The sequence below is a fragment of the Suillus bovinus genome (assembly GCF_016758785.1).
Source record: "Suillus bovinus strain UH-Sbo-P2 chromosome Unknown EDB93scaffold_25, whole genome shotgun sequence".
NCBI lineage: Eukaryota > Fungi > Basidiomycota > Agaricomycetes > Boletales > Suillaceae > Suillus > Suillus bovinus.
The window spans coordinates 129,220-142,504 of NW_024542081.1; the positions used below are offsets into that span (position 1 = coordinate 129,220).

A 13,285-nucleotide genomic window follows, 5' to 3' on the forward strand; every position below is an offset into this window, starting at 1 on the left:
AGGTGTGAGAGACCCCAGCACTGTTTGGATGTAGTCAGGGGGGTAAACAAAGGAAGGGTTGGATTGAGCGCGCACTCTAAATGCTCATGTCCTCATGTTCAATAATGCATCCATGCACCTGAAACAAGCAGACAGGGCACTATCCACACATTACATGCCAAAGGTAATTCAGGAGTGGGGAGTGGAAACAACATTGTTGGGCAAGAATGGTAACCCTGTGCATGGGCGAGATGGGAGAGTCCTCAAAACAAGGGTGCAGATGAAAGATGGCCAATTTGCTGATGGAAGAACACAACTGCTTAATGATAAATCTAAGGAAGGGACATAAGAAGCTGATATAGTGATCTAGTGTGATGCCTAGGCTGCTATACTTGCAGGGACAAGCATGTTCGATCCAGGGGGAAGCAAGGAAAACAAATCCACAGTTGTGCAGCAGCTGTGTGAAGTGAGCAACATAAGCACCAAGCATGGGAACACAAAATGCGAAATAGCAAAAATGTGAAATGCAACAAGCAAGGGCTCAATGAATGACAACTAAAAGACTGCTAATAGCTTCTAACTTTAGCTATGGACATGATGGAGAAACTCCACTAGTGTAAGGTGTGGTGTAATGTGGTAAAAAGTGAAAAATGCGGACCTATATATGTATCTTGTTAAGTGGGGCTGAGCTGAGCTGAGTATGAGATAATGTATGTAATAGGGTATGTAAGTCAGGGTCTATGCTCTAATATGGTGCCATATTAACTAAAATGCGAAAATAGATACCAGTGAGACTTGCTGGACAGTGGATGGATGCTCCTGGATGATAGGGCAATAAAAGTGCAGGAAAGTGAGTGATGCGAGGCGCGGGAAGGTTGCGCTGTCTTAATAACCGAGGGTCCTATATAAATTCATGTAAGAATGTAATGACACCACAATTACACTTGGATAAGACTTGTCCATGTATGATTCCCACATCATGCAGGACAGCACGAGGGTCACACATCGTGGTAAAGTGTCACCCGATATGGAAATAGCTGGGAAAAGGCTAGGGAATGATGCTATGAGTTGGTGCTGCGAACCCGGGTAGTATGAACTAGAGTATAATATGTTGTAAGTCTGTAATAGTGCGAATCTCTACAACACTTACCATATCAGCTTAGGTCCAGGGTTTTCAACATTCTATTTGCTATCCAAATCAAGATTTATTGATTTTATGATACTTTCTAGAAATTAACAAGTGTAATGGGGATATGTATGGGTAGATTGATATATCCATTTGCAGAGGTCGAATAGCAGTAGTTCAATGAGCCTTCTACACTACAGGCTCCAATAGAGTGACAGCTCTCATACTTTTCCCATAAGACTCTCTCATTCAATGGAAGGGAAGACATGAACTAGGAGAACACGACAAACTTGAAACACAACCTACTAGGATGCAACATACTTATAATATTTACTATTCAGAATACATTTTACACCACAATAACAAGAAGAGGACAACAAACTAAACTCTCCCAAGAACTCATTATATTACCTCCTATGAAACTTTATTTTATTAGTCAGAGATCGTGCATTTAAGGACTGGCAAGAAGTCTTCATCATATATGATAGTGTTGTGATTATACACAACATTCATATAAGACCCTTAATTAACAAGACAACACTACCAAGTGTTCACAAGGGTGCCCAAACAGTTAATCAAGAATTTAGGACGTACATCATGGCTACTCTCAGCAGCAACTGAACAAATATCCTTCGATTTTGACAGGTGAGAGTTGTGTATCTTCTCAAGTTATATCTCTCATCATTGACCACCAGGTTTGCTAGTTTTCTGAGACAGTTTTGCCAACTATATTTGTCATTGCAATGGACTACCTACCTATATAGGCCTTCATTGTTTCATGTGAATGGGTCTTCTCTTTAAGTGGTGAAACTGACACTAAGAAACAGAATCATATCTCCACAATGCTGATGGAGGCCCTGCAGATTGTCGAGTTCCTCCTAAAAAAGGAGCAACTTAACTTTACTCAAGGATGGGTAGCATCCCAAAAGAAGATGAAATTTCAGATATTATTGGATGATTCTGATGGTGACAATGAATGTCTGCTACCTGATACTGGCAGCATTACTGACAGTCATACTAATGATGCTCTTCACAGAGCTATTGCAAAATATGAGTGTGATGATATTGATGACACTGCTACCATTTATTCTCCATGATGTTCATTCACTCTTTGTACTTGATTTTCATTGATTCTTAATTCTTACTTGATTCAATAGTTGTATTTATTGTAGACTGTTTATTGACTGTGCCACTACTGACATCATCATCTGAGTCCAATGAGATGACAGTCTTTCTCTTTAGTGAAGGATGCTTTGTGAAAAAACAAAAACACAAGGATGCAGAAAGTTAAATGGAAATGTGTTGTTTATTATTCACCTTGAAGTTTCAGCAGAAAGTGTGAGAAGCATAGGGTCAATTTGTCACTCATTGATGACAACATTTCAGCTGGCAAGAAAAGCAAGGTCAATGCCCTCACTTGTTTCTAACAGGCCTTCAGATAGTCTAACTGATTATCCACTACTGACTAAAATCAGAAGCTGTATGATTGATTGTGAGCACATTGTGCTCCTCATTATTGCAAATTGTCTCTGAGCAACTACCATTGCTCATCACTGGTAGGGACTGCTCACAGCTAATATTAAAAGTCAAATGGCTAACATATGGAGTAAAGCTTTGTTCTTTTCCTTTGTGTTCACAGGGTGAACATCATTGTAACGATGGTCACGGAGTTGGGCTCAAAACCACATATTTACATACTCACGTCAACATCCAAAACATATGCGTACATGTCTGATGCACTTTCGCACATGTCCGAGCCACTCCATATCGGATCCGGCACATCGGACCTTTGGACATCGCATCGGCTGATCGCACTTCGTGCGCACTTGTCCATCCTGTGTCCTGTCCATCCAAACTAGCCTCACTAGGTGCGTAGTTATTCCCATGCATGTTTTCTGACATTCGGACTGTGTTATTACATGTCCGCAGCACCTCATGTCTTATTACATAGGATATTGGACCCGAAATATATTGCTACTATCTTTGCCTGTAGTATTCCAAATTTCTATGTACTTATTCAAATACTCTGTAGTGACCTGTAGCAATCATCATCCAGTAGTTAGGAGCTATTTTCCGACTCTGCAGATCACCCAGAATATTCTCGTAGTTCTTAGTTGCATTGCGAAATATTACCATTCATTCACCGTCATACTCCGTCACTCATCATACTCGCGCATACCACTCGCAATCCGACACTCGTTATAAAGTTTCCGACCTATTATCATGAAGTCTGAAAGTCCGAAATCTCGGACATTGCACTTTGGCTTCGGACATTGGATAAGTACCTTCGGACATCATCGGATTACCTTCAAACAATGTTTCGCACCATCAGACATTCTGTTCTTTGCATTACTGACACATTTTTACTACTAATACCAATTAGCAATCCCTTTAGGATCAAACGCACTTGCTCTGCAAGTATAGCAGCATAGGTCATACTAAGATCTACCTAAACATTGTTGACTATGTAGTACAATTTCTGCTGAGCCCAGCAGAGATTTACTCTTTACATTGTCCAAGTCCTTCTTCCTCAGTTTTGAACAAGTCTTCATCAAGGAATCAATGGGGGGTGTCTCTAAACCATCTATTTGACTGTCCGTTTTCCACTGTAAATAACTTGTCGAGAACCTGTTATGGCATACATCAATGGAAGGTAGAATGGATTATGCAGGAAAAACTTACTGTCTTATCAACAGGCCAATCCCCTATCTCTCACTTCATCTAGTCCATAATCTAAGGTTTAAATTTGGACTCCTCTAGCCTTGAATTTGTTTTCTGAGATGGCAATTGCATGGTATAAAATTTTTAAAAGGTGTCAATGAAGGTAAGAGAATGTAAGAAGAATGAGATACAGAAAGGGTCAAGTATTTTAGGATGTGGTAAATTCCTCAGGTAAACCCTTGGTAGCATTTTCCTCCCATTCCTATAGTTTAAGGTAGCCTCTGAGACCTACTGTCTAATGTGACTACAAGACCTCTGAATGTAGCAGTACCTCTCTCATGTCTTCCTGTAGTCTACCCTTGGCAGCACTTTGAAGATGTTCCCATGTACTGTCAGACTCTATTTTTATGTAGCAAAAATATAGTCTGAGAGACCCCCCCCCCTCCCCCTGCTCCTTCAGCTGGAGGCTTCTCCCAGCCTTTTAAGATGCTTACTGCCTGCCTTCCTGTGTCAATATCTCCATATGTTCCTCATAATGTTGGTGCTGAGTGTGATAGCAGATGTGGTCTGGAGCCTCCCCCATCTAAATGTTTTTTCATACTTCCATATTCCACTTTGAATATTTAATTTTAATTTTATTCTCTCTTATTCTTATTACACAAATAAGTCAGATACAACGACATCCATTGACTGGTACAATGAAAAGAACACAGTTATCAATGACAAGAAAGTTAGATATGGAGGCTTAAAATTTAGGTATGCAGTGATATACAATATATATGTGACAGAGAAAGTAGATACAGATACAACCAAACATATTGGTTACAAATGAGGCTATGAGCTCAAGAGATAATGAAGTGTGAATTGAAAATGTATGCTAGGAAAGCAGCTCAAAAGATGATATCATATACATTTTGAGAATAAGATATTGCTGTGGTATTATTAGTGTGGAGAAAGCAGCTCAAAAAAGACAACATAACACACTCTCTAAAAGTGGGACATGACTGTGGTATTATTAGTGGGGGGGGGGAAGTAGCTCAAAGGACAACACTATTTATTTTCTGAGAGTGGGACATAGCCTGAATCTGTGTGGCTCTGCAGAATATTGTTGGGTCTTGCTCTGCCTGCTACTGCTTGAGACAAGCATATTTGACCCTAAAGGGTTTCTGAACTAGGTCTGGACTAGTGATGTGCAAAGCCTGGCCTCAAGCCCTGGGCCGGGCCTGACTGGGCTTATTTAGGCCGAGCCCAGCCGGGCCTTGAGGGTGGCCTCATAAGGCTCAAGGCTCGGCCTCCAGTATTTCAAGCCAAGGCCGTGGCTTTGATCTTTGTACGGAAAACACCGGATAACTACATAGTTTATTTCTACCCGGGTCTTCATCGCCTAAAAAATCAATTTGAGCCCACTTAACTCCAGAATCTGCAGATGGCGGCCCCACATGTCTATTCCGATCATGACGAAGCACCTGCCAGTGCGCAATGTCCTAAACGGGTTGTGATGCCATCAGCCAAGGTAATCAGCGCAGATAACACTGCTGACCTTGAATTGCATTCCCACAAAAAGGCTCATGGTGCTGCCAATGCAGGGAGCTGAAAGCTCACAAATCTCATGCGGGAGCTATCTGACGATGAAGACATGATGTCCACTCCCACTGCTTTGAGTCCCACCTATGATCCTGCGAAGCCATGGCTGCAAGACTTCAATGCATACCTTAACTCGAAAGACCACCTTGGTGGTCAAACCATTGTCCAGTGGTGGGCAGTTAATGCTCCTCGCTATCCTGTCTGGGCTGCGATAGCAAGAGACTTCCTCTCAATAATGGGATCTTCGGTGTCGAGTGAACAGGCCTTCTCGTCTGCTGGCATTACTATTAGTAAGCGACGGAACCGGTTGAAATCTGATATTGTCGAAGCTCTCCAGTGTCTCAAGTGTATGATCAAAAGGGACCTCTTGTTCCGAGACTCGGATGATAATGGCTTAGCGAGTGATATTGATGATTCTGAGGATGCAGAGGTACATATACTAACACTAGATGAAATTTGATTTTTTCTGGTAACAAGCCCTGGCCCAGACTGAGCCGTCTATGCAGGCCTGGCTTACCATTTTCCAAAGCCTGAGCCTTGTCAGGCTGAGCCCTAGCCTTGGCTTTTGAGCTGAGCCAAGCCGGGAACATCACTAGTCTGGACTCAGAGGAAATAAAAGAATGGCAGAAAATGTAATAGTGATCGGTAGAGGGTGGGTAGTCTAGTGGTCAGTAACTGTAACTACTTTCAAAAGCATTAGCAGGGAGTATTCAGTAGAATCCTGAGAGAGGTATAGAGTGCAAGTGCCAGAGTACTAAGTCAAGGGGAACATGATTAGGTAAGCAGTAAAAATGCGAACCTAAGGTAAAGGAATGACTATCTGAAAGATATATCAAAATAGGTCCTTTTGAGCCCAGCACAGCAACCATTATTACAGCACAATGGGCAATGGGCGAAGTATGTGACACCAAAATAGTGTGTACGAATGAAGACAAAAATTGAACAAGAGAGAGAGATGAAAGAGAGACAAGACAAGACAACTAATATCACCTCAACTAATGTTGGCTGATGATAAGGCAAAGGCAGATAATGAGCAAGTGAGACTTAGATAGTCACTGCAACAACAAGTAAAATTCCCTTCATAGCTAAGTATAGAGGAAAAGTAGGTGGAAAATTGAGCCAGAATATAGAGTATAGGAGGGGTATAATTAAAGTAACTAAGTGTCGCTAGGCGTGCAGGTCCAATGTAATGATCTGAATAAGCTAAAAATAGTACGTGAGTATGTAATAGGATCTTAGCTGCATGCAAAGTGCAAAGCCAAGCATTAGCGATGGAAAACGATTAAGAAAAATGGAAATATAATAGGAAAATGCACCAATGGACATTTAAAGATATGGAAAGGACAGATGGATGGGTGTTTGTTTGTATCCTGTTCGGAAAATCCATCTTTCAAGGTGCATTTCATGATTGCATAGAATAGAACAAGGATAAAAGACTCTAGGTTGTGATGTACACCACATTTAATTTGTGCTGGGCAAACTTTTCCTTTGTCTTTTTTGTCAATGGGAAACATCTGTTGCAAAAAGTCAGCAGCCATGAACAAAGCAGTGCCCTAAAGGTGTGTTTAGCAGTGTAGGAATGGTCGTAATGCTGAGCTCAGAACCACTGTTTTCAATACTCATATTAACATCTGAAACATACACTATAGAGATTTGCACTATTGTAGGCTTGCAATACCTTATACTTTAGTTCATACCACCCAAGGTTGCAGCACCAACCTGCAGCATGTTTTCCTAACTTTTTCTCAGCTATTTTTATATCAGGCGACACTTTCTTGCATTGTGCGACTTTCCTGTGCTTTCATCACCCTATCATTCAGAAGCATCCATCCACTGTCCAGCAAGTCTCACTGCTATATATTTTTGTGTTTTATTCAAAATGGCACCATATTAGAGCATAGACCCTGATTTACATACTTTATTACATACATTATCTCCTACTCAGCTCAGCTCAGTCTCACTTAGTGAGATACATATATAGGTTCGCATTTTTCACTCTACACTAGACAACACCTTACCTTAGTAGAGTTCCTCCCATTATGTCCATAGCTAGAGTTAGAACCTATTAGCAGTCTTTTTTGTTGTTATTCATTGAGTTCTTGTTTATTGCTTGTTTCATTTTGCATTTTATGTTCCCATGCTAATCATATGTAACTTTCTCATGCTTTGCACTTACATTGTCTGCTTTGCACAGCTGCTGCGCGACTGTGTATTTGTTTCCTTGCTTCCCCTTGAATTGAATACACTTGTCTCAGCAAGCATAGCAGCCTAGACATCATAATAGATCACTATATCAACTTCTTATGTCTCTCCCCTTAATTCATCATTTGACCTAGAGCTGAGTTGATTGTTCTTCACTGTGATTTCCCTTTGCAGGAAAACCCAACTACCTGCAGATCATCCAAAAGACATCATTTACTTCTTCAAGGCCCTTTGAGTATTTTCTTGATGCAGCCTACACTAGGCAGCTCAACATCCTCTGAATAGAGCTAGCCATGAAAGCATAGCACATAAAACATATACTTAATGAATCTGACTGCCTGAAATCCCTTTTTAAGCACATCACTAGCACAAGAATATTTGAAACATTGCTTGGCAACATCTCTCTCAAAAAGCACAAACAAAGAACATAGATAATGAAGATATTGAGATCCACTATTCTCATCGCCTTCAGTTGGTGTTAATGTCCTTGCCTTGGTCAGGACCATTGAATGAGATCCATCATTTGAAACCAGAAAAATTATATATACAGTACATACACATAGGGCTTCGCTCCAACAGATAATAAACAAGGAACAAAAATGCAGCAGCTATGTAATATGCATTGAAGTTGTGTAGGTTTGAGGTTTAGATATGGTGAGCTTATCTGTAGCTTTCCCTCATGACCATCCTGGCCTGTGTTAGCACATGTGTACTACGCATCATCTTCTTATATACCACATATGCATTATTCTTGCGCATCATGTGTACATTATCTTCTTGACTTCTTGATATGTGTGTCTCTATCTCGTACTGTACGGTCCCATTATCATATCCTCATACTGTACAGTTCCTTTATTCTTTCACCATCGTCACAAGGCTCTTGATTGTTATGTAACCTCATGATACATATTGCACGTATCTCACAGTTACACACCTCAGTGTTGGTTTCTCACTCTCACTGAGGTACATCTGGCATTACAGCTCATTTGCTCATTCATACTGATACTATACCTAGCTGATCACCTCATTCTCTAGGTACTTATAATATCAGTGTTGGTTTCTCACTCTCACTGAGCTAGTTACCTCGTTCTCTAGTCTTATTAGCCTGTTCCTGGCATTTTTATGCTTTATCATTGCCTCCTGGTCATTAGCATCAAGTGATGAAAGGTGAGTCTCTACTGCTGCCCTCTCATGATGCAAAAATTCGCTACAAGTGCAAACAAACTTGAGGTTCTATTCATGGTATATGTAAAGCCCCTGCCCTATTGTACCTGTAGTGACTGTGAAACTAAAGATGTACCAATTATTATTGTTAGTATTGCTTTCCAGTAACTTTACATTTATAAAATAAGTATGTTGCTCAGAATTGGAGCCCAAGATGTCATTATCACACTTTGGGCAACATACTTAGTGGATATTATCTTAAAGCATCTGTTTGAGTGAGACATTGAAGAACAATCAACTCAGCTTCAGGTCAAATGTCAAATCAAGGAAGGGACACAAGAAGCTGATATAGTGATCTATAGTAATGCCTAGTCTGCTATGCTTGCAGGGACAAGCATATTCGATCCAAGGGGAAGCAAAGAAAACAAATCCACAGTCATGCAGTAGCTATGCAAAGCAAGCTACATAAGCATGAAGTGCAGGTACATGAAATGTAAAATAGCAAAAATCCGAAAATCCGAAATGCAATAAGCAATAAACAAGGGCTCAATAAATGACAACAAAAAGACTGCTAATAGCTTCTAACTCTAGCTATGGACATGACAGGGGAACTCCACTAAGGTAAGGTGTGTTGTAGTGTGGTAAAGAGTGAAAAATACAGACCTATATATGTATCTTGCCAAGTGAAACTGAGCTGAGCTAAGTAGGAGATAATGTATGTAATAAGGTATGTAAGTCAGGGTCCATGCTCTAATATGCTGCCATATTGAGTAAAATACGAAAATACATACCAGAAAGACTTGCTGGATAATGGATGGATGCTCCTGGATGATAGGGCGATGAAAGCGTGGGAAAGCAAGCGATGCAAGGGTATCACAAGGTGCAGGAAGGTCGCGCAAGGGTTGTGTAATGCAGGAAAGTGTTGCCTGATATAGAAATAGCTGAGGAAAGGTCAGGGAATGATGCTGCAAGTTGGTGCTGTGAACTCAGATGATATGAACTGAAGTATAATGCATTGCAAGCCTGTAATAGTGTGGTTCATCTAGATCACCTGCTGAGGGCAAGTCCCTCATTCTTTTCAAATAATGTTTTTCTGTCTGATTCTATGGAATAGCTATTAAGGTAGCATGACCAGAAATAGAGTTCAAAACATTGTACCTCATATTCTGTGATGTTGTTGTGTGAAGCTGCCTTCTGTTGTTTCTTCTATAATATATGTGAGGCTATGGAATTTAATGATACCACATCTTCATACACCTTGAGTTCCATGATCTGAGTGGTCAATGCACTCTGAGGCGTTCATTGGTTAGCATATGACTCAGCCCTGAGTCCTATGTTCAACTTAGATGGTTGTTGCATTGAGGTAGGACCTCCAGATGGGTAGCTATTGACAGTAGTTAAAGGAGGCCCATTATTGAGTATATGATGTCTGGAAGGAAAGGGTGGCTTCTTCATCAGGAACATCTCCTTCAAATCCCAGCAGTTCCTGCCAAAGGTCGCAAAATAATATGGTTTGGTGAGCCATTAAGTTGGTAAGTTGGGGGTGATTTCAGTACACTCTGGCATATATGTGATTACCTGTTTCTTGAGTATGTCCAAGATGGGCATATAGAACATCATCAGTTCTTGGTGACAGAATGTTTAAGATCCAATAATATTCTGCAATATCAGACAGAATATATCTCAACAAGCTCTTGTTAAGGCTGATCTTTCCAGGAAGATGTTTCAAAATTAACTTCTGGAGTATGTATAAAAGCCGTTCAGATGTCTATTGTTGCTTCATACTAGATAATAAGTAGCAGTGATGATGAGGATTGTTATCCTCAGGAGCAAGGACCAAATCAATAGCCCATGTGCTAATGCTAGCAATAGATACTTGAATCTGTCTTAGGGCAGCTTCTAAAGAACAAGCAAAGAAATGCAAGATCAACTTGTCATTACCAGAGTTCTGAAAAGACTTGCTATAATCTCTGATGCACACAAGGCAATGAAAGAGATACATGACATTTTGCCTTTGAAAGCTAGTATTGACAATTTTTTCTGAGCCTCATTTTGACATTCCTAGAATTTGATGCAACAGGAAGTATAGGTACTTCTTAAACTTCTCAACCTACCATAGGTATTCCTCCCATGCCCTTTTTCATGGCACAGGATTTTCACTCAAATAAATGCTGAAGTACTTTTGCAGAGCATATTGTTGCCCATAATAAATTTTATCAGATTCCAAGTAGCCTGCATCTTTAAAACTAGAACACCATGTCCGATCATATGCTTGTGAGGTTGGTCTATGATGTCTTCTGGATTCTTGAGATACTGTAATACAGCATCACTAGCGCCCAAAGAAGGCACTCATCCAGAATATGAATCATCTCTCAATAAACACTATGATACATACTGATTATGAAGGTCATTGGATGGAGTAAAATAGTGTTCGTATTTCAGGCTCCATCCACTACTTCATAGAACTCATTAATATTCTGCATATATGAAATACTCAGTGATTGCTCATGTTAGAGAACAATGCATCTTACTGGTATGGGTCAAAGATTTTCATGACCTTGGTCAGAATGGAAAACATTGTGGAGTATATCAACTTTGCCAGATGATTAGAGATGAAATGTGGCAGAACAAAATGTCCTTGCACATTGATGCTAGTAGACATAATGAAGGAGTCTATCAGAGATTGAAGATGACCATATAAGTCATTGTTGGTATTGGTGATAAAGATGGACAGGTCAATAAAATGATAGGCCTTAATAAGCTCAGCTTCTGACAAATTTGGATCAGTACAGCACTTTTTTAGTATCTCAGCATGTTGAATCTGGATGCTGTTCAATACTATTGGATAAGCAGCATGATCTTCTGATAAATCAAAGTCTGCCAACTGGTCAGGGCCCTCTTTTTCTTTAATACCTGTATTGCCTTGTGGCCATAAGATATCTCTATCTACCTTATCAACAAAATCCAGTGTCAATGCAAATGGCTCATCAAATGGTGCTCTAGACTTCAGAAGTTCAGATCAATTGATGTACTGCTGACAAAGCTCTGCAGAAAGCATTTGTGATATTAAGGGCTTACCTCGTTTCTGGATTCTCAATATTGGGTGGTTCAGCTCATACCCAAGATATGAAGAAGGATTGAAATTGATGACCTTTGTATTGGCGGTATAAGCACAATTGCGAGAGAATGATGAACGTTGTCCGTGTCTTGTCCACGTCCAAAAGGGCCTCTGTACAGAGGTTTCATTCCAAATTCGCCTTACTGTAGTTTGCAAAGAAGCCGACTTGCATGAGGATCTCATGCCTGTAGGTGTCTGTTGGCACATGCCGACGAGACATTGGTCTGATTGAGGAATGTTATATGTGCATTTTTTTTGTTGGACAGCGCATCTACTTTCTTCTTCAGATAGAACTGTTCCAGAAACAAGGTACCATCAAGACAATATCAAACAAAATTCAGCAGGCTGCACTAGCAATGTCAAATATCATGATCAGGCATTCAATGTCTTTCCAACCGATGGGAATGCAAATATGGAAATTCGAATCTCTTGCTGCCAGTGATTGGATGCCATATGTCAGCTATGAACCGCATTCTCACTGGCTTGTGTGCTTACATATCTACTTTCATGGCGCGTAGTCAAAAGCAAGTCAAAGTCGACAATCATGCAGCATTGAGCAAGAGCATAAGCAGGCTGTTCCCCAAATTTTTTGTTTGCTCAAATATCTTCAGAGGTGTGTCGCAACTCAAGTCTCCAAGGGCCTGGAATCTCACTGTTGCTTTGTCTTGCCTCACAATCATCGACCCCTTCTGATCGAACTTTGCTAGATGTGGCGTGGCAACAAGAAAGTTTTGGCCGGTCACTATGTATAATACATTGGCGATATCCGATATCACAATTAACTGCATATTTTTTATTCCCAAGGCTATCAAACAATCCAAAAACTGAATGGTCGCACATTAAATGCATGGAGAGAAAAAAATATTGCTTCAATTGGCCTGCATCGACCAGGCGAGCTTATGTAGTGCGGACTGTAATATATAACTTTCAACAGCTTGCTCCATTGCTCACATCTACTCCCAGGCCTACAGGCGCTCATAGATTGGGCGGTGTTCTGCTTTGCAAGGGTCATAGATTGGCCTCAGGCACTCTGAGTTAATACCTTCCCATCCTGAGCTATCTTCAACTCCAATCATACCTTTACCTTCATTATCTTACTCTGCATCTGCATTGAGCAAGACCTGCAAGAAGAGCTTTTTCCTTGGCACAGCAAAAGACGTTAACTCACAGCCCTCATTCTGCAACAATTAATGGATGTCAAAGCTGCTGGCTAGGAAATGGCCTTATTTGCCAATATTGAAGTAAAGGATTACTGTGTCCTTGAAGTGAAGGATTCCTGCATCCTTAAAGTAAAGGATTCCCACATCCTTAAAGCAAAGAATTCCAGGATATCCACCAAATCCTGGAGGATATATCTCATCAGAATCATCTTTTCCATAGTCATCCACCTCTTTCTCAGCATCTTCATCCATAAGGTAAGTGCTTTAAGCATTTAAGCCATCTGTTGTTCC

General features: G+C 40.5%; 2 protein-coding genes across 2 annotated transcripts; one reads left to right on the forward strand and one right to left on the reverse strand.

Annotated features, from left to right (window-relative positions):
• Positions 1–85: 85 nt before the first annotated feature.
• Positions 86–301, forward strand: EDB93DRAFT_1058106 (uncharacterized protein; the record flags this gene model as incomplete). The annotated part of the gene is made up of 1 exon (XM_041444779.1): positions 86–301. A coding segment is annotated over one exon (216 nt), but the record flags the coding sequence as incomplete, so codon positions are not given.
• Positions 302–12,928: 12,627 nt separating this feature from the next.
• Positions 12,929–13,246, reverse strand: EDB93DRAFT_1250116 (uncharacterized protein; the record flags this gene model as incomplete). Its single annotated transcript, XM_041452955.1, has 2 exons — positions 12,929–13,012; positions 13,088–13,246. The coding sequence occupies 2 exons, from the start codon at positions 13,244–13,246 to the stop codon at positions 12,929–12,931; spliced, it is 243 nt and encodes an 80-aa protein (XP_041307972.1).
• Between the last annotated feature and the right edge of the window lie 39 nt (positions 13,247–13,285).